This window comes from Carassius gibelio, chromosome B2 (assembly GCF_023724105.1).
Source record: "Carassius gibelio isolate Cgi1373 ecotype wild population from Czech Republic chromosome B2, carGib1.2-hapl.c, whole genome shotgun sequence".
Classification (NCBI taxonomy): domain Eukaryota; kingdom Metazoa; phylum Chordata; class Actinopteri; order Cypriniformes; family Cyprinidae; genus Carassius; species Carassius gibelio.
In genome coordinates, this window is record NC_068397.1 from 28,315,886 (window position 1) to 28,337,220 (window position 21,335).

At 37.5% G+C, this 21,335-nt stretch overlaps 2 protein-coding genes across 2 annotated transcripts; both read right to left on the reverse strand.

Annotated features, from left to right (window-relative positions):
- Positions 1-79: 79 nt before the first annotated feature.
- mcm6l (MCM6 minichromosome maintenance deficient 6, like) lies at positions 80-6,916 on the reverse strand. Its single transcript, XM_052547574.1, has 17 exons — positions 6,752-6,916; positions 6,528-6,674; positions 5,865-5,975; positions 5,134-5,383; positions 4,109-4,274; positions 3,789-3,934; positions 3,564-3,714; positions 3,244-3,385; positions 3,025-3,166; positions 2,703-2,810; positions 2,449-2,604; positions 1,802-1,930; positions 1,463-1,624; positions 1,271-1,373; positions 875-1,075; positions 407-546; positions 80-331 (listed from the first exon to the last, which is right to left on the reverse strand). Exons 1-17 carry the CDS (start codon positions 6,844-6,846, stop codon positions 209-211), a joined length of 2,472 nt encoding a protein of 823 aa, XP_052403534.1. The 5' UTR covers positions 6,847-6,916; the 3' UTR covers positions 80-208.
- A 2,955-nt stretch (positions 6,917-9,871) lies between these two features.
- LOC127951171 (cullin-1) lies at positions 9,872-20,730 on the reverse strand. Its single transcript, XM_052548896.1, has 22 exons — positions 20,367-20,730; positions 18,458-18,753; positions 18,194-18,371; positions 16,945-17,112; positions 16,814-16,864; positions 16,636-16,726; positions 16,372-16,535; positions 15,232-15,394; positions 15,024-15,154; positions 14,808-14,915; positions 14,179-14,285; positions 14,040-14,088; positions 13,825-13,956; positions 12,405-12,522; positions 12,252-12,328; positions 12,030-12,161; positions 11,615-11,707; positions 11,468-11,515; positions 11,249-11,331; positions 11,026-11,131; positions 10,681-10,794; positions 9,872-10,515 (listed from the first exon to the last, which is right to left on the reverse strand). Exons 2-22 carry the CDS (start codon positions 18,598-18,600, stop codon positions 10,435-10,437), a joined length of 2,337 nt encoding a protein of 778 aa, XP_052404856.1. The 5' UTR covers positions 18,601-18,753; positions 20,367-20,730; the 3' UTR covers positions 9,872-10,434.
- Between the last annotated feature and the right edge of the window lie 605 nt (positions 20,731-21,335).

Genomic DNA, 21,335 nt, shown 5'->3' on the forward strand with positions numbered 1-21,335 from the left:
AACTTTTTAAACGCCCTTCTCGATATTAAAGATACTGGGATCCACCGCCATCTAGTGTTCAATAAACAAATGACACAAATGCAAAACATTCCGTTTATTTTTTTTCTGCTTCACTCGATCAAAAATGTTGCATATTACATTAGTCATGAGTTCAGATTATAGAAGCATCAGTAGGTAAAAATGATCAAGGTTTCTGAAGCCAGCTTGACTAGTCTTCCAGTATATAATTGGGATTCACCACCAGGAACGGATCCTCCTCCATGACAGGCTCATCTCCATCCTCGTGGATCTTCTTCAGTCCTGTTTTAGTCAGCTCTATGATGATATGATCCTTAAATAGAAAACATTGCAGGCATGTTACACTGCTTCAGCTCAAGTAAACAGTGTATTAAAGAGTTAAACTAACATAATGGATGAGTCTGTAGAGCACTTTCTCAATGAGACTCTTCTTGGCGACGAGTTCAGCTTCTGAATCAATTTCACTCTCCATTTCTTTCAGGTACCAGTTAATGAGCTCACTTTTCTTCAGAGATGACTCCTCATCCACTAAAAATACAAATAAAGCAGATTATACTGTACATGTTCTTCATCATTCTAGAGCTACACAACCTGGCACCTGGAATCATTTGAGATCAAAATAAATAACATAATTAACTAAGACAATTCCCACCAGTAAGTTGAACAGTCACTTAAAGAATTGCACAGTAAAGCATGGTTTCATTTGAAATAAACATGACAGACTGACACTTATTTGTAATAATTGAGAATAACTAAATATTTTGTTTAATTCAATGCAGAAAAAAAAAAGAATTGAGAATCTCTCTCAGACGGACACACAGACATTGTTATTGTAATGGAAAAAATCAGGGCTCACGTTGTTCCATCTTTTGCATGTGCAGCACCAGCAGGTTGGAGACCTTCTTGTACTCGGCGAATGACATTCTAAGAGCAGGTTTGGCCTCAGCGGGCTTCTCCTGCTTTTCCACTTCATCAGTGTCCATGGCCTCCACCGGATGGCTGTTCACTTCAGCTCCATTCTGACCTTCAGTCTCTTTACCAAACAGGTCATTCTGATCTGTGGAAGAACAACTCAAATCAGTCATTATCTCTGATGTTTGATTTGAATAAAACCATTGCTGGTAAAGTGATACTTTTGTGATGGACTAGAGTGGCACAAAGCATTTGGACAATTAAGACACACTAAATTGCCAGTAAGTGACAGATTATTTTTTACAAAGGAACTAAATGGTATAAAAGCTGCCCATCTCACCATTGTCATCCTGCTCCTGGTCAAAATTAATGTCGGGGGAGTCCACTCGAATAATAGACTTATTTAATAGTCTAAAAGCCTCTTTCACATGTTTGGGATGAACCTTTTTCGAAGGGAGAGGAGGAGGACACATTTCAATCTTTACATAAGCTATGCCTGATGCATACTGGAGCATGATGAAACATCACACACCTCGTCTGAGCAGTAGAGTCTGGCCATGGCCTCAGACAGACGCAACATGCTCTCCAGCTGCCTCACAGTGATCCGCCAGGCTGATTTGGTGGTTCCACCTCCATCCCTCTGCCGCAGACGCTTGTACTGGTCCACCACGAACTCCTGAGCCTCTGGTGAGATCTACAGATGCAGGGTTATGAGGTCAATTATCATCTTCATTAATCATTGTTTTCTTGTCATTCCAAACCTGTATGACCTTATTCTTAATATCTAGCCACAAAAGTGACAAACAAACATTGGGGTCCACAGCAAAGGACAAGATTTCATAGCAACTTGAATAAATCTACAGCATCTTGCCTTTGGCTGAAACTGGCGGGCAAACAGAATGTATCTCTGGATTTCTTCAGTACTATAAACTCTTTCTACCGACTCAATGTTCCGGGCATGAAGATCTACAATCCGCCGGGCGATGGCATAGTCTGTTACCTGGCAGAAGAACAAATAAATATGCACACCAGCATTCAAAAGTGGAAACAGTAAGAATGATTTTGAAAGATGTATCTCCACTCACCAAGGCAATCAAAAATACATAAAAAAAAAGTTAAATATTTCAATTTAAAATAACTTTTCCATTTGAATAGATTTCAAAATGTAATTAATTCCTGTGATGCAAAGCTGATTTTTCAGCATCCAGTGTCACATGATCCTTCAGAAATCATTCTAATATTTGCAGCTAGAGAAACATTTCTTGTCATTCTCCACATTGACTATGGTCGTGCTGCTTCATATTTTTGTGGAAACCATGATACTTTTCAGGATTCTTTAATAAACAGTAATTTAAAAAGAACAGCATGTATTTGAAATATGAATCTTTAGTAACATGAAGGTCTTTCCTATGTCACTTCTGAAAAAATTAATGAATCTTTGCTTAATAAAAGGCATTACTTTCTTATATATATATATATATATATATATATATATATATATATATCCCCAAATTTTACCTCATTGCATTCATCCACCAGTATGAAGAAGAGATCAAATCTGGACATTATAGGTGCTGACATGTTGACGTTCTGTTTGAGAGACTTGGCGCGGTTGTATCTGCCATCGATGGGGTTTGCAGCAGCAAGGATGGAGGTGCGAGCATTCAGAGTGGCCTTGAACACACATACAGGTCAGACAAGGTGGATTACAGAATAAATAGAGAATATTTTCAGACATTACACATGAGTGAGTGAGAGAGAGAGAGACACACCTTAACGCCCGCCTTTGTGATGGAGATGGTCTGCTGCTCCATGGCTTCATGAATGGCCACCTGGTCCTTAAGGTCCATCTTGTCAAATTCATCAATACAACAAACCCCCTATAGACAAAAAAACAGACATTACTTATGCTGGGTCATCATATTTCATATTTATTTTATTAAGTTTTGCCATTTAAAATTAGATAAAAAAAAGAACTATTCAGGTTTGCCATGCTTGTTTGTAGGGCTACACAATTTGCTCAAAATTGTGCGATTATATAACAATATAGCTATTAAATAACACCACCACCATTAATAGCAATACAGAATATACATTATCGGCCAACATGAGGGCTCCTGCTTCGATGACGAACTCATGTGACTCCTCGTCTTTGACCACAGCGGCGGTCAGACCGGCAGCACTGCTGGCTTTACCGCTGGTGTACACCGCTCTGGGGGCGAAATCCTCCACATGCCTGAGAGAACACACAAATACATCCCATTCCCATTTACATTCAAACGGTCAGCGGTGTTTCTCATGCATTTTTTTTACTTGAGGAACTGGCTCTTAGATGTACTCGGGTCTCCAACAATGCACACGTTGATGTCGCCACGTAAAGATGTCCCCTCCATGGTCGTCTTGGCAACACCACCAAATAACATCAGCAGAATCCCACGTTTAATTTCATCATTCCCTGAAGAACAAAGCCATCCTCTGTTATCATATTTGAATTACTTATTCATTGGTTTATATTCATTAGTTTGTAGCCGAAACGATTTCACTGTTTGTGCATTAGATATTTACCGATAGACAGAAAAAGATGAATAGTATACCCTGTGACCAATGTTCAACACTGATCATTGAGAACTGACCGTGAATGGTGGGGAAGAGACTTGTGCAGAGGTTGTGATAGAGATTCTTGTCTTGGCTCATCTCGAACACTTTCTCCCATTCCTGTACGGTCATCTGGTTCTTCACGCTCTCAGCCGTCTGATCCTCCTGACGAAGCTCCTTCCCTCCAAACTAAGAGAACACAGATCAGTTGAAAGCAAATGAATATATAATATACCAAGCAATTAATGACGGCTCTGTCTCACCCGTGGGTTGGTTGGGGCCACATTGTTGGCCAGGAAGGCCAGTCTGTAGGAGAGTTCTCGGACCCCCAAAGCCTTGAGCCCCTGAATGCCATCAGCCTCGAAGCCCTCCTTCCCAGTCACCCTGCTGCTGGTTTCTGCTCGCGTGCCTACAAAGATGAGAAGTCATATTCAAACATGCTTGAAAAGTACAGATAATAAATGGAATTAATAACAATAGGCACATCATCAAATGGCTTCCTATTTGTCTTCAAACAGTAAAGACACACCCAGCAATCGTAGACTATAAACTCTCCCGTATTAATATGAACACAGAACAGTACCAGCGAGTGCCATGACGGACACATCAGGCACCACTATCAGTGTGCCGGTGAAGTCACAGCGATCTCCTGCTTGTGCGGTTTCCACAGCCTCCGCCCTCAGAATCACCTCCATACTGCGAGGAATGCAGCCTCGCGGCAGCTCGGCCTGCGTCTCCTGGATGCGCACCTGATGAAGACAAGAGGGTTTAAGATCAATTACTTCTCAGTTCAACATCCATCCAGCAACCAGTCCATCTAGGTTATAGATTCATAAAGCAGCACTCAATATTTAGATGGTTTAACATTAGGCAAGAAAGATAAACATGCAAAGATAATGCGCAAATAAAAGGAAAGAGACTATATTAAACATGCACAAATTAAATTCTTGTTGCCATTTAAGCCAAATACTTCCAGTTGCTTAACTTTTAGTGCATCACTATAATAATAATGTATAGAGAGCTTTATGCAATACAGACAAGCAGTTTTACAGTAATAACAAAATAATGTTACAAATATCTTTTATTTATAATAATAGAATCCTCACTTAATGTGATCAACACCTGGAAATTGTCAAAATTAATACATTTAAACCATTTAAGAAAACACTTTAATGCATGTAAATATGTGCCCTGTAAGATAAATTCGTTTAAAAATATATATTTTTTTAAATTATCAGCAGTATAATTTAAGTAAAAATGTAAATTAAGAAACCATTATGAAACACATTTGCTATAAGTGGAAAATTTAGCTAAACACTAAATATTCTCATAAGGTTCACTTATTTGGCAAAGGCAAAAAAAAAAAAAAAAAAAAAAAAAAAGGAAATAATTTTTTACCATCATTTTGGAGTTTTCATAAAAGTTTCATAGCTGCAATTAAATAATAATAATAATAATGTGTCAATTGTTAAAAATCACCAGTAAAAATAAGTTACTACTTTGGACTATCACTTTGGATGCTTTCAAAAACTTTTGTAGCTGAAATTAAATTTATTTATAATAAATAAATTATATAAATAATAATAAATAAATTCCCCCCATTCTTACTTTCTGGAAGTCAACGAAGCGGGACTTGTTGGTGTCGAGCATGAATCGGCGGCGGTTGGCACACACAGGGTTCTTGCAGATGGTTGGCTGTGTGTATTTGAACTGCTGCTCCACGTCTTTGATGACGGACTGACAGTCCAGACAGAGGAAGGTGCCGCTGACCAGCTCTGGGTGCACAGGGTGGGTTCGCACCACCTGACCACTGATCCGTAACAGAGTGCCGATTCGGGCGGCAGAGAGCTCACGGATCCTGGACAGCATAGAGCAAATGACCTCTCATTACACACGCAAAGAGGACAGTCAGTCTATAATATAGTCTAACATAAAGAAATGTTAGTTAAATTATAAAGGTCAAAAAGAGGGTGCAATTAAAAATTACAATGATAAAAATAAAGTGGAATTACAAGAAGGGCTGCAAAACGATTAATCAAGATTTATCAATTTAAAAATAAGTTTGTTTACATATGTGCGTGTACCGTGTAGATATATAAAAATAAACACGGTAAGGAACATCTTTTGATTTATATATAAAATATTAGCATTTATAAATTATATAAAAGTGTTTACACCCAAATACATGGTTATCTTTTTAAATATATACTTATACACCGTACACACAAAGTATATAAACAAACTTTTATTTTTAATCGATTTATCATGATTAGTCGTTTTGTAGCCCTAATTACAAGCATGATGTGAGCACTTTGGAGTTGATGAACTGAAATACATACTTTTGCCTAGATGGAAATTCTGAAAAAGCCACATAAAACTCTTTGGACGGTGGAATATTTCCATGATCTCTGGCAAAGTGTCGAACTGCTCGGCAGAGACACGGATAAACCCTGGAAAAACATTAAAGTTGGCAGTAAAAATATGAAATTTAGATGAAGCTCTGCAGCAAACCAACAATTTACTCATCCACCAGATGCTGACTTTACAAATCAGACATAAACGCCCAAAACTACCATTGTTTGTATATGATAATGAACAAACTGACGATTAAAAGCTGCTAACTTATACTATTATTTACCAAAGGTAATACAGTAACTAAACATTTCTTACTATTATTATGAATGTTCCTTAAAGTTTGGTAACTGCAACTGGAAACTAGAAAAAGAAAAATTTATACATTCTTAATTCCAGAAAGTCAACATTAGTTTTTTTGTAGGGTCGTTGAAGTTATAATTTATAACGAATAGTCCTAGATAATATTATTTCATTAAAACATTTTACAGTTTTTTTATTGTTTCATGATACATGCATTGTTTGTATTTAATTACGGGTCTATTTGAATATCAGCTGTTTTGGGGACAATAACTAATACTATAATAAGCGCAAATAATGAGGCACACTTTGAGCTGCACATCTTTTCTCCAGTGCTTGTGGCTGTTCACCTGTAGTACTCCTCTTGGATGGTGGTGGCGAGCTGCTGGTTGTAGTGCTCGATGTTGCTGAAGCTCACGGTCAGTGTGTTTCTCTCCGGTCTGATCAGCTCTTGCGCGTCAGACAGATATAAAGCATCGCCGGTTTTATCCTGAAACCTAATTAATCAGACACATTTTTGAAGTGACGTTCATTTAGCACTTCGTGTAAAAGTACTGCAACCAACTACACTCACTCTTCCAAAAACTCCAGAAATAGCTTCTGACATTTCTCGGACAATTCGTCGCGCACTTGCACGCCTGTGGACGCTGCTTCAACTCCGGGCTCCATCAGGTTCACACTAGGCTCGCGCACTCACACCTGTTCAAGGTAATGAGCCAGCCAATCATATACATGCACCATGACGTCGACGTAATGACGTATTTTCCCACTTAAGAATAATAAGTTTCAGTTCTACAGACGCCTTATATGGTGGATCAACAAGTACTTTTGCCTTAATACATAACTTGGGGATACAAAAAGTATATAGTAACGTTATATACTACGAAGTACATTTTTCAAGTAACTGTACTTCATTTGATTATTTCAATATAAATTAGACTTTATACATTTTAAACCACAATAACTTACCTTTTACCAGGGGCGGATCTAGAAAAATATTGATAGGGTGGCGAGAAGGGGGCAGGGATTTTTGCACATTTTTTGTTGAAGAAATTATAAAGCCTGTGTCATCTATAGCAAAAAGGTGGCCAAAAATGAAAGATTAAGTGAATATTTGAATGAAATGTTTGGTCAGTAGCCTAAACAAGGATTTGATTGTCCTGTAAGTGTAACAGCAGCAATCACATGGCATTTGTAATAACATTTACATAAATTGTTTATTTTGTATTTGCCTACATTATGTATTTCAATTTTAATCAGTTCGGGAGTTCGGAGCAGGTTCGCGAATCATTTGAGTCAGTGCAGGAGTTCAAAGCGGATTCGCGAATCATTTGAGTCAGTTTGGGGATTGCTAATCATTTGAATCAGTTCGGGAGTTCGTAGCGGGATCGGAATCATTTGAGTCAGTTCGGGAGTTCGGAGCGGGATCGCGAATCATTTGAGTCAGTTTGGGGATCGCGAATCATTTGAATCAGTTCGGGAGTTCGTAGCGGGATCGGGAATCATTTGAGTCAGTTCGGGAGTTCGGAGCGGGATCGCGAATCATTTGAATCAGTTCGGGAGTTCGTAGCGGGTTCGCGAATCATTTGAGTCAGTTCGGGAGTTCAAAGCGGGTTCGCGAATCATTTGAGTCAGTTTGGGGATCGCAAATCATTTGAATCAGTTCGGGAGTTCGGAGCGGGATCACGAATCATTTTAATCAGTTCGGGAATTCGTAGCGGGTTCGCGAATCATTTGAGTCAGTTTGGGGATCGCAAATCATTTGAATCAGTTCGGGAGTTCGGAGCGGGATCACGAATCATTTGAATCAGTTCGGGAGTTCGTAGCGGTTCGCGAATCATTTGAGTCAGTTCGGGAGTTCAAAGCGGGTTCGCGAATCATTTGAGTCAGTTTGGGGATCGCAAATCATTTGAATCAGTTCGGGAGTTCGGAGCGGGATCACGAATCACGAAAGATTCGCGCTCGTAAATTTTCAAATTGGCCATATTATTAGTGATTATTAGTACTTTATACACATACATATTATGGTAACGTTTCTTTTTTGTTACAAGGCACAAATCCAATGTTTTGTTTAATACATTAATCTACATTAGCACACAACTTTATGTAGCTATAAATGTTTAATGTAGAAATCAAAATTTTATGGATTACTGAATTGACCTTATATTAACTGTAGCAAACAATTTACCAATTTAAAACAATTTGTCCAACCATTATATATATATATTAGGGGTGTAACGATACGCGTATTCGTATTGAACCGTTCGGTACGACCCTTTCGGTTCGGTACGCGGTACGCATTATGTATACCGAACGGTTCGTTGGAGTAATTAATTATATTTGAAAAAAAAAAAAAAAGAGAGAGAAAGAAATATAATGATATGCGTTCAACAAGGTAGCCCAATAACCCAAACAACGTAACAGGCAACGCCCCTGACACTCCCGAAGAAGAAAAAAACACCATATTATATGTTTATGTTAGGCTACTCAGCAGGCGCTCGCTCACTCAGTACACGCTGAAGGCTCGTTGCAAAACAGCCAATGCGTTTAACAGACTAGAAATGAGAAGATCCTCCAATAACCAACAGGTCTGGTGTTTGGGTGCACTTTGGATTCCCTTTAAGCTATAATGGTGATGGCAAGAGAGTGGTGGATAAAAAAACAACGGTATGTCGCATCTGCAACATGACAGGGTACACCAGCGGGATTACAAAAAAAAAAAAAAAAAAAAACCAGCGGGAATATCTGGGATATATGCGTCAGTACTATCTGGGAAAAGACGAAAAAAAGGAGAAACATGCACGCAGCAAACTATCCCTGCAGCATTTAGACACTATAGCTTACAGGGAATCCAACCCAAACACCAGACCTGTTGGTTATTTTAGGATCTTATATTTCTGGTCTGTTAAATGCATTAGACATTTTGCAACGAGCCTTCAGCGCGTGCTGAGTGAGCGAGCGCCTTAGGGGCCGTTCACATATCGTGCCTAAAAACGCATGGAAAACGCTAAGCGCGTCTTTCTCCTCCTTTCAAAAGCGCTCGGGCAGAAGCGCTCATGAGGCGTCTGTCTTTGCTAAGCAACAATGACGTGCTCTCTCCATGAGACGCGGAAATTTCAGCGAAGGATAAATGGATTTGCAGCTCTAAAAATCGCTTGCAGTAGCTCTGCTACTGAATTTATTTCAAAATTGCAATCCATATACAACTATGATCAGCTGTTCCTTCATCTTGGCTGAGCTCTCAACGTTGTTACGGGAAAGGATGAAGCTGATTGGTTGGTTCTTGTCACACGCTTGCGGCATTCTGAAAAGTTGAGATGTTTTTACATTTTGCTGTATCTAAAACGTATCGAACCGAACCGAACCGTGACATCAGTGTATCGTATCGAACCGAACCGTGAATTTTGTGAACCGTTACACCCCTAATATATATATATATATATATATATATATATATATATATATATATAACATTTTAACTACATAGCTGCTATCGAGTTTACTACTTGATGTGTTTTACTCTGCAGCTTTTTCGTTTTATTATTTTATATATAAAAATGTTTTGGTTTATTGCAGTAAAAAATCAAATGCATGTAAACACTGCAATCAAAAGGATAACCCTCATCAAATATTAATAGAGAATAGTTTATATAGATATATGTAGTGACTCCACAGCATCAGAAATACATAGAGAAACTTTTAATTCTTTTATTTAACGCACATTTAAAAAAAGTGAACCACACTATACAAATGGTTTTCCGGTAGCAGGTAACAATGCAGACACGTCTACAGATCCGTCCAACTCGTTCGTTCTTGGGACGTGCAGCTAAAATTGCACCTTTTTCCTAAATGATTTCCTTTCTTCTCTTAAAACATCTCTGAAGCCCCTCATTGCTAAGATTCCAATGCATCTTTGTTCATTTTTTCCTCATTTAAATGCTGATAGGCAATAACATGCTTAATGTGTAGGATTTATTTCTGATTGGGTTTTTAAAACCGGCAATGTTTTATTTTGCGAGATTAAAGCTGGAGGTCTCTGTTTGTATGTACATTTCCAATGCAGTCGGTCCATAACGCAGGACAGCAGTAAAGTCAGTCTCTGGCACAAACACACATTCTCCTCTTCTGTTAGTCCTTCTGCTTTTTAAACTCAACACAGGCCGAACATCAAAAGGAAGGATATTTTATTACCAGAGACAACTTAAAAAAGTCAGAGAGACAGACAGACAGAAAAGACGTGGAGGAGCGAAGAAATGTTTAGGCCAAGTAGCTGTAGGTGTCCTTCTCTCCATCCACCCGCTCCAGATACTCCTTCTCTATGAGGATGTCAATGCACTTCTGCAAAACATAACAACCCAAAGTACATGAGTGTTTTTTTCTTTTCTTTTTTCAGTGCATTCAACAACATTAAGTCCTTCAATTTGAGGAAGGGCAAATGAAGACTCAGAGAAAACCTGTAAAAACTGTTAAGCAGACTAGATTTGTTGAAGAGGATCAACCAACCTTGATTACAGGGACTCTGGGTTTGAACCGGGATGAGAGTTGATTCAGAACCTCGGCCAGAAGCTGCTGATGCTTCAGAACCTTCCTCATCTTCATGATCCTCACTATGGCAGCCTGCACATAGAGGAACACTCAATCAGCATATTAGAATGATTTCTGAATGATCATGTGATGCTTTAGACTGGAGTAATGATGCTGAAAATTCAGCTTTGATCACAGAAATAAATTATATTTGAACATATATTCAAATAGAAAATAGAAATTATAACATTATGCCTCAATATAACATTTTTTTTGTATTTTTTTTTATCTCAAATACTTTCAGCCTTGGCTTGGACATGCTACCTGAATCAGGAGTTTCCTGTCCTCTTCGATGTTTTTATGGGTCGTTTCCTGTTCCTGTTTCTGCTCCGTCTTCATTGGCACGTTAATGTTCACTCTTAGTTTTTTACTGGGAAGAAAGTGCCTCAGCCATCAATACATTTACAAATTCATTTGCTCTGCTGCGTTCTAAAGCACAAAATGAGAAACATCAAATATAGATCCATAACCGTTTGCAGTGACCTACTTTTTATAGCCCAGGAAGAGTTTTATGAGGGTCTCGGGTTTGAATTCCACTTCATCCACGTTTGCATTCTCGTCCTCTAAAACCTGCATAGACATACACTGATGATCACAACTGGAAACAATACACAACTCCATTCAATTTAAGTCTGTTTTGAGTCTACATGAAATGGCAGTCACAGTCCATGTTGTGTCTGTAAACTGTAGGACAAAAAATGCTTACCAGCAGCTTGGATTTCAATAAAATTTGCAAAACCTGCACCAATATGTCCTTAAATACAGAAGAAAAAATATATCTGTTAGTGTGAGAAAATCAACATCTGGATCTTGTTTTATCATTATTGCAGAGAGTCCTCTTTTGTTTCCTTACTATCTTGATCTGTGTGCTGTCCGTCAGCTGTTGGACTGTATAAACGTCTTCGGTGTTATACTGCAGTAGAATGGCCATCTGAAATGTAGACGCCTGTAAGGAAACGCACAACAAGTCTGATTAAGATTCATGCACTATTAATGCACTAATTATCCTAATAATTGGTTATTATTGCTGTTATATTAAAAAAATGCAGACAACCGTTCAAAATGTTTGCGGTCAGTTACATTCCTTTTCTGAATGAAACCAATACTTTTAATTCAGCGAGGATGCACTAAACTGACCAAAATTGACAGTCAAGACATTCGTAATGTCATAAAAGATGTTCATTTAGAACATATCATAAAATGCTGTTCTTTTGAACTTTCTATTCATCAAAGCAGCCTGAAAAAATGCATGCAGATTCCTGTCAGACCTGTAAGGTGTAGCGGTTTTTGAAGCAGTTGGTGACCAGTTCTCCTTTGGACAGATGGTAAAGCCAGGTGAGCTTTCGGCCGCTGTGTCTGCTGGCATAGAAGGCTGTGAACCTTTGGTAGCTCCTCTCCAACTGTCTCAGAAAAGACAGATCATGGATTTACTAAATCCTTGGAAGGACCAAGAACAAGTGATTAACATGCTAGCCTATTAGTTTTACTACCTCAGATGGCAGAGCAAAAGTGCAGGACTGCTGGAAGGGCCATGACCCAGAGCTCAACACCTGGATGCTGAAGTCCACTGAAAGCAACACAACATTTGTAAAGGACTTCAACCACAAATTACATGGGCAAAAAAGAGTGCAGCTCATCCTTACGGTCTAAAGGCTCAGAGTTTGTGAGGTGCTTCTTGAACTGTTCGTTGAGGTCTTTACTGACACCAATGTCCTGGAACATGCGCTGGAGTTTCGATGTGTATTCAAAGCCACACGCTTGCTGAAAAAGACAAGCCAAACCATGTTAGACACAAGCACTGATCATCAGAACCAATACTACAAAAAGGACAAGGGCGCCACCAGGGTTGCGTGGAATAGAAAAAGAAGAAAAAAATAGAAGATCAATATGTATCTGTTATAAACTGTCTTTGGACGGTGCTAGCAACATCAAGACCAGAGAAAGCTGATAAACTGATCAAATGTATCATGTGATTGCAATCCAAGTCACTTCGGATAAGTGTTGTTAGTTAAAACAAACTGTTACAAATTGTTTTCGTTAATCAAAGTTATGATAAAATAAAATGAAACATTAGATGAAAAAAATAAAATCTTAAGAAAATTCAGAAATGTTGCCTTTGCAACTAAATGAAATAAAAAGGTACTAAAATTACTAAAATAAAATAAAATCTAAAAAAAACAAACATTTTTTTTAAAGCTGATAAAACCACAACATTAGATAATCTTAGGATAATTTAATTTATTAATAAATACTATAATAGTATATGAATAATAGTAAAGTAAAACTGCTTTGGATAAAGACATCCTACCAAATGGATAAATGTTAAAGAGAGCCAGATTGAGGTCGACCGATATGGGTTTTTCACTGGCCGATGGCAATATTTAGAAATCAGGGCAGCCGCCGATGGCCGATATATGATGCAGATTTTTTGCCCACTATGTTCGGCCGATTTTCTTTTTTTTTTCCATTCATCTCATAAAAGTGAGTTTAAACAAATGATTGCAGGGTACAAGATAGTAATAGTAGTAGTACCACAATTCAGAGTATTAATGCATGTCTCAAAACAATTCTGAAGCATGCTATTTGTTTATGTTTACTGACAGACACAAGTGTTTCCCACGGACTGCAAATTAATTCTCTGCCAGCAGGGGGTGCTGTTGGAGCGGAGATATCGCGGTTTTCCTGGTAACGGCTTCAATCAAAAAAGCGCTGCTCACAAACACTACTTTAATCACCCCCCATTAAAAATCGCATTCCGGGGGTAAAATACACATTCTTTGATGGGTTTCCCCTGGTAAAAGTCACATTCCAGGGGCTTAATATCACATTAGTGGGGTGGCTTTAACCCGCGGACATTAACAACATCCCGCAGCAATGAATCACTGAATCAGACAGTGAAGTGATTCACTGAAATGATTCCAACTCTTTGATCCTGAAGTTTAAAATCAGAGATGTGAGCAAGAATAAAACCTAGCATCCGGTGCTCATTTTAAGCACTGCCAGCTTTATGGATCATTTAAACAGAGGTTTCTATTTTCCTAAGCTGTGGAAGAACTGTTGCACCTTTAGTTTGGAGATCATGCTGGCCTCTGCGTCGTCGCTGGCGCTGTTCTGATGGACCAGACGCTTGGCCAGCATCTTCGCATAGAACTTCTGGAACACGTCCTTGTCCTCAATGTACTTAAACACCACCATCTACAAAAAAAACAAACAAAAAAGTCATGATGTGAAATCATGTAAAAATCACTGTGAAAGTGCAAAGTTTTGTAAAAACGCACCACTTGATTCAGAGTGTCTTCAAGTTCAGCCTCTTCTGGGTTTTTGGAGCTGAAATATCAGACAGATTTTGATTCAGCACAGGGATTTAATAACACATTTACAGTGTGTGCCAACAGACAGAAAGCTAACCACACACACCTCTTCTTGAGCAGAGAGTCGCAGTATCTGGCCAGCAGTTCAGGAGATTTGCTGGAGGACTGAACCATCTTTGTAATAGCATTATTATTGATGAAGCGCCCACAAGCCTGAACACACAAATGACATGTTTCAATACTTTCAATATCCAAAAGCTACCAAATCCTAGTCTTAAAGATAGGGTTCATTATTATAAGTAAAATATGCATTTATTATTCCTCACTAGACATGGAAAAAAGATTTTAAAAAATGCTATCTACATTAAAGAAACTAGATGTATATTACTATAATTAGAAAATTCATTTAATACATGAATGAAGTGCAATCTTAAATTATATTTTATTTTTTGTTTTGCAGTTTTTCGCTTTAATTTTAAGTAACTTTTTTTTTAAATAAACATTAACTAAAAGAAAATCGAAAATTTTCAGCTAGTTGCCAAAGCAGTATTTCTCAAACAATGTAGAAAAAAAACGAAAAATTAAAAAAAAAAAAAAAAAAAAAATGAATGAATACAGTTAAATATTAATAAAAAGTATAAAAGTATATCAGTGATGCTAAAATAGCAGTGGTTATATATTAGTACTAGTTCAATCTTGACTGAACAGAACTGAAAAGATGAAATCTGGCCATACCTTGTCAAGAGCAGCCACAAAACCAGCATCATTGTTGAACGCTGACATCACCAGTGCATTGTACTTCTTATGGACATCCAGAATCGTCTGGACGTACATTTTGGGGTCCTAAAAAACATCATAAAATTCCTAGGTGTTAAAACATGTATCGTCAGAAAGATCAGCTCTAAAGCTCGATAATCTTCAAGCTGGACAGCATGATGACAACAGACTCACGTTAAGAGCAGACTCCCCACATTTCTCAATGGCTGCCAAGCCTTGATTATAAATGTGCGTTTCCAGAAGTTTCTTTAGTTCTCCCAATCCATCGGTGATCCGTGACACAAGATTGTACATGCGACCAAGATCTACACAGAGAGAAAGAATAAATCGCGGTTGAGATTGTACAGATGAACTGACATTGAGGTTTCGCTGTGGTTCACACCTTCATTCTTGTCTGCGTCCAGAAGGTTCTGGAACTCTGTGTGGAAGATCTCCAGGTGCTTCTCGATGAGAACCTGCTCACACTTCCTGGCCAGCTCATCCTGTGTGCTCTCGTGAAGGTAAACCTGCACTCTCCTCTGCTCCTCCAGCAAACGAGCCTCGGCCTGAAAAACACACAGATCAGCACTTCACACTAGGATGCGGTGAAACAGGTCAACACAATAATCAAATAAGAGTTGCAGACTTTGTATGATGTCAACATACACTAATAATCAAAAGCTTGGCCTCAGCAAGATTTTTAATGGTTTTTAAAAAAAAAAAGAGGTCTCTAATGCTCGCCAAGGCTGCATTTATAAGGATCAAAATACAGTAAAAAGAGTCAAATATTACAATTTTCTATTTGAAAATATTTCACAATGAAGTTTATTCCTGTGATGCAAAACTGAGTTTTCAGCATCATTACTATTCCAATATGATTTGCTTCTCAAGGAACAAGTTTTAGCATCATGTTGTGAAAAAACCTTGAAATATTTAATGAATAGAAATTTAAAAAGAACAGCATTTATTATATATATAGTATATGTCACTTTTAATCAATTTAATGCATAACTTCTGAATAAAACTATCATTTACTTAAAAATATTTATTTATTTATTTTTAATCAAACCCACAATAAAACGCAAGCAGATATAATATTCAGTAAAAATCTAATTAAAAATTATCTTGATATTCTGTCCTGTTTCTTTTCAAACTAAATGATCACAATGAAGAAATTAATTTGTTAATGATTACATTTGGTATGTAATAATATACCGTATTTTTCGGACTATAAGTCGCACCTGAGTATAAATTGCATCAGTCCAAAAACACAGAAAAACAAGGAAAAAAGTCCCACTGGACTATAAATCACATTCATTTAGAACCAAGAGAAAACATTACCATCTACAGCCGCGAGAGGGCGCTCTATGTTCTCAGTGGTAGTCTATAGGAGCAATGAGCAGTAAAGAGCGCCCTCTCGCGGCTGTAGACGGTAATGGGTTTATTTCTCTTGGTTCATGTCAAATTAATTTTGACATATATATATAAAATAATAGTTTGGACAATACAGTACATTTTTTATGTTAAGCTATTTTGGCCGCACCTTCTTCATGTACTCTGTGACAGGATTCTGTTGCAGGAACTCGGTGCTTTCCCTCGTGTAAAAGCGTTCGGTGTCTGCCAGGAACTGAGTCTCAAAGTATTCCTTGTAGACGGACAGAGTGGGACCTTTAGCGAAGGCATCGTCCTCATTGAGACCCAACTCAACTGCGAGAGATGGAGAGCAACATTTCTGAGCAACTGCACTGTTTCTAAACGTCATGCATCAACGAGCAATGAAATCCATCATGATGTCAATGATGCGCACCATAGGACTGCACCACTCCACTGATGAGCCGCGTGTTGATGGTTTCTCCGTTCCTCTCTTTCTCGATCAGCTTCAATACTGCATTTGTGACCTAAGAACAACATGCACCAAAAAAAGACATTTATTAAGAGTTATGCTCACTTTGTCCTATATGATATCCTTTCTGTTTCAATCTCACCTGCTTATTCAGAGGCCGAAACAAACACTCCCTCCATGTCACCAGAGCAAGCTAGAAAAACAAAGATGTGCTATTGTTTATGAACTGAGATTGGATTGCAGTAATGCAAAAGAAAAGCAAGAAGTGCTTACAGAGTAGATTTCATAGATCCCTTTCCGGCCCTCGTCACACTCGCGGCGCACCCAGTGGCGGTTGAGGTAAGCACAGATCCCGTTCAGCACTTTACTGGAGAACCTGTAGTCCTCCCACTGCTGCGTGTAGAACTTCAGAACGCTCTCGTCCATCAGATCCTCTCCATCCTGAGGACAACAATCAAAGAAATCTGTTCACTGGGAGTTTAAATCCATCAAGTGGTCTACAGCTTGTTCACAAAGCATCTGCTTAGTTGTTTATTGAGGAAAAAAATATTTATGGCAATTAAGTACTACTTGTAGAGTTTCTTAGTGGCATTATAGACTTCATTACACCACTTTTAATAAATAAATAGGAGTAATAATAATAATAATAATAACAACTTATGGTACCATGCCCATGACTGAATCTTTTGGATTAAATGCTGTGAATTTGATAATTTATTCACAATGGATCGTAAAGGATCTCTGTACAAAAACACTAAACAAATCTGAGTTTGATGAATAGATTTAAAAAGATTAAAATCACTGCACTGGTATGAACAAGAAAAATACCCAAGGTAAATATACTAAAACCATAAAACATTACTTCAAATTTCAGCAATTTTTAATTAAACCACTCTCATTTTCATTTTGTTTAATCTGATGCATTAAAAACTAAAATTAAACATTATTAAAAAAAAGACATAAAAAAAAAAAAACTAAAAATGGCAAACACACACCATAAAGTTACATACAGTTGAACAAAAATTTAAATAATAGCATTTCAATGATACTGATACATTTTGGTTAAGATCTATTTAATTTTACAAAAGGTTTACTATAGTAAGTTGTTACAGTAAGTTTCGAGTCAATAAGATTTTTTAAATACTTTTTCCAGCAGATGCATTAAATTGATACAATGTGATAATGTTACAAAATATATATATTTATTTTTCTCAAATCTCTATTCGTCCTGAAAATGTTTTATGGCTTCCACAAAATCTTTTTTTTAAATAAATAATAATAATTGTCTCTCGAGTACCAAATCAATGTTAGAATGATTTCTGAAGGATCATGTGACACTGAAGAATGGAGTAATGAAATCTGGAATAAATGACATCTTAAAATATACTCAAACAGAAAAATAGGTATTTGAAAATGTAAAAATATTTCACAAAATGACAATTTTTTTACTTTATTTTTAATCAAATAAATTCACATCTTTAAAAAAAGAATAACACTGTCAATAACTATTTCTGAAAGGTACCTTTAGTAAGTTTGTAAGGTAATTCTTCAGGAATTCCTTCAGTCTCTTGTAGAGTTCCAGCCCCACAAACTGAGCTCCTCCAGGTGTGGGGGTTTTCTTCGAAGGTTTGGACGGGGGGGCACCTGCACCGCGGGCCTGATTCGACTGATGCACACTAGTGCAATAATTATACACGTGACTGAAAATCAGGAGGTTAAGGACACAACAGACACTTTTTAATTTTTTTTTGGAGTAAGTTACGAATGAAAGCGCGACTGAGGATACGTGTAGAGCTCCATGTAGCGTGACTTGGCCATGCTCTGGCGGGTGTACACCTGCTGGATCCCCGCCCGCAGATCATCCCAGATCTGGTCCAGCCCGATCTGCTTCAGACCGTGAGGGGTCTGGGTCCGGTTTGATGACGACATCCTCTCGGCCCTGCTGCTGCGCGTCTGACGCTCCTCCTGACGTTTGATTGGTTCTCGTGCCTGTCACTCAAGAGCTACTCCTCCATAGGGTCAAGCAGTGAGAGAGGACGAGGAGGGCGACCCTCAGGGAACAGCGACAGACAGGAAAGAAACCTGTGAGGATCGAGAGAGAGAAACACACACATTAAGTTGGAATCATGTAGGGCCAGATACATATGAGCAAAACAGTTTCTTTAGTGTAGTCTGCATCAATAATTGACAACAGGAATCTGCTATCAGATGCAGATTCTGCTGATCTCTCTCGCTAGTTTTTTCTGGGATGAACATTGCTTGTATAGAATCGACTGTTCATTATATCCTGGGGTTTCCTTCTTGTATCCATGGCAACAACTCAAGGAACAGAAAAAAAAATGCAAGGATCTCTGAGCCACGGCCGCAAACTAACAGCTTTCTGCCATTAGATAATGACTTACAGTAGTGATCTGCTCAGACGGAACCACAGAACATCTGGAGCCAGATCTGATGACTTCCAATAAGTTCAGAATGACAAAACAGCACCAGAACAGCTGAACACGGTAATTCTATTATACATCCACTCTAATGTAATCAGAATGAACTGTACTCTTGTAGCACAAACATTTAATAATAGATCATAGAAATATTTCACTTCTCTATAACAGACCTTTTTTTATTACTTTTATCTATTATAGATAACATAATATATTAGATAAAACAATATATACTAGATTATATTTCGATTTAATTGTTCATTATATTTTTTTGTATTATGTATTAGAAATTATTGTATTATTATTTATTAATTTGCCTATTATAGAGAAAATAGACATAAAGCCGTTTTTTATTCTTATATTCTAACCAAGATTGCATTAATTTAATCAAAAACACAAGGAAAAATGGTCATGTTTATATATGCAAACATTTGGGGGAAGGATGATTTTAAAAAAGAAGAAAATTCATTAATATTTCTATTCCACAAGGGTGCATTAAATTGATCAAAAGTGAGAGTAAAACATTTATGACGTTACAAAAAAAATATATATTTCAAATGAATACATATAGTTTCAAATTTTAATAGAAAAAGTTGATTAAAATATTAATATTTTAATTATCACCTGTTCATGTCTTATGTATGTATTACACACACACACACACACACACACACACACACGTAAAGGATGTGTAAAACTTATCTTATGCTGCAGTTATGACCTGTTTTCCGTCAAGTTCACTGCTAACTGACTCTGATTTCTCATCTCTGACCTCTCCAGATTTCTGATGATCTCTAACATCACTTCATGGTGTTCCTGTGAGTCTATCTGTCTACACTGAGAGTAAGCGAAATGTCAAAACTCAACCAGCTTCATTCCTCACACAACGTGAGGTTCATCGTGTTCAACCGCATCAACAGAGCCACCGAGGGCTATTCAAGTGTTACCAATTTACTGCCGTGTTCGTGCTTTAGTACAACAGTCACTCCCTGCGTCCAAAAATATCACAGACAGGATTAAAAGTTGCTCAATTGTCCGTGCTTCGTGTAAACACTTTCTGACTGATGAGGCCTAACCTCAAAACACATCACAGATGCTCTGTAAAACACGCAGAGATCCGTTAATACAAGTCAGGAGAAAACAAGCACATAATGTAGTTATACTTTAGATAATAATATATTAATTATCTATATCAACTGTGTTTGTGTTCAGGATTGAAGCAGAAGCTAAAGCTAACCGCTAATCTGGCGCTCTTACCATCATCCAGAAAGAACGACACACGTAAACGTGAATCTCCAACTCCGCTCCGGATCCCGGTTAACAACGATCCCGGTTATTTAGACGCTTATATGCCGATCTTTATTTTCTACTGATGAAATAAAAAGAACGACGCCGAAACAACGAACACAGAAAAAAAACTCCGTCAGCGCGTGCTCACGGAAACACGGTCCCCCGGAAACTGAGACGAACTCCGTCAACAAGCCCGCCACCCGAAAACAGCGGCTGTGATCAAAGGTTCCGCGTTGTGTCTTCTTCTTCTTCTTCATTCGTCTTACAAACTAACTTATAGTGCATTTCTGCCACCTTCTGAGATGGACCGGGGAGCATCAGTGAGGAGTGTTATATAGGTAATACATAATAAATAAATTATACACACACACACACACACACACACACACACACACACACACACACACACATATATATATATATATATATATATATATATATATATATATATATATATATATATATATATATATATATATATATATATATATATAATTTTAATAAAATTATAACATTTGTGACCTTTACCAATTCTAATATCTTAAAATTTTTTGATGAATTTCTTAATAAATTGTTAATTAATGACAAACCAATGATACCTATTGACTTGATTTGACTTCAGTCAGTTATGTGAGTAAAACATAATTGGGATAATAATTGTCTGAATAACTAATTTGGTCTATTTACCGATGACTCAAATCTCACTGGACAGAACTGTGCACAACGACTCGATTATTAACTAGGCCTACTATTAAAAACAGTATATCATAATCATCTTATTTTGTATATATGTATCAAAGTATCATTGGATTACTATTCGATACCATAACTTTATCATAGAACATCCACTGTACTAGTTTGATGTAGAAATAGGCCACCAGTTTACTTAAACTAAGCATTTGGTGACTAACATTATAAGTCGACTTTAGAGGAAAT

Bases quoted from the DNA above. Each gene is read 5' to 3' on its own strand.
- mcm6l (XM_052547574.1), bottom strand. From the start codon at position 6,846: ATGGAGCCCGGAGTTGAAGCAGCGTCCACAGGCGTGCAAGTGCGCGAC. The intron at 6,675-6,751 runs GTGAGTGTAGTT...CTGATTAATTAG, and splicing joins TTTCTGGAGTTTTTGGAAGA to GTTTCAGGATAAAACCGGCG. The intron at 5,976-6,527 runs GTGAACAGCCAC...ATGTTTTTCCAG, and splicing joins ATCCAAGAGGAGTACTACAG to GGTTTATCCGTGTCTCTGCC.
- LOC127951171 (XM_052548896.1), bottom strand. From the start codon at position 18,600: ATGTCGTCATCAAACCGGACCCAGACCCCTCACGGTCTGAAGCAGATC. The intron at 16,727-16,813 runs GTGAGATTGAAA...TGTTGTTCTTAG, and splicing joins TTCGGCCTCTGAATAAGCAG to GTCACAAATGCAGTATTGAA. The intron at 14,089-14,178 runs GTGTGTGTGGTT...CTGATATTTCAG, and splicing joins GACTCTCTGCTCAAGAAGAG to CTCCAAAAACCCAGAAGAGG.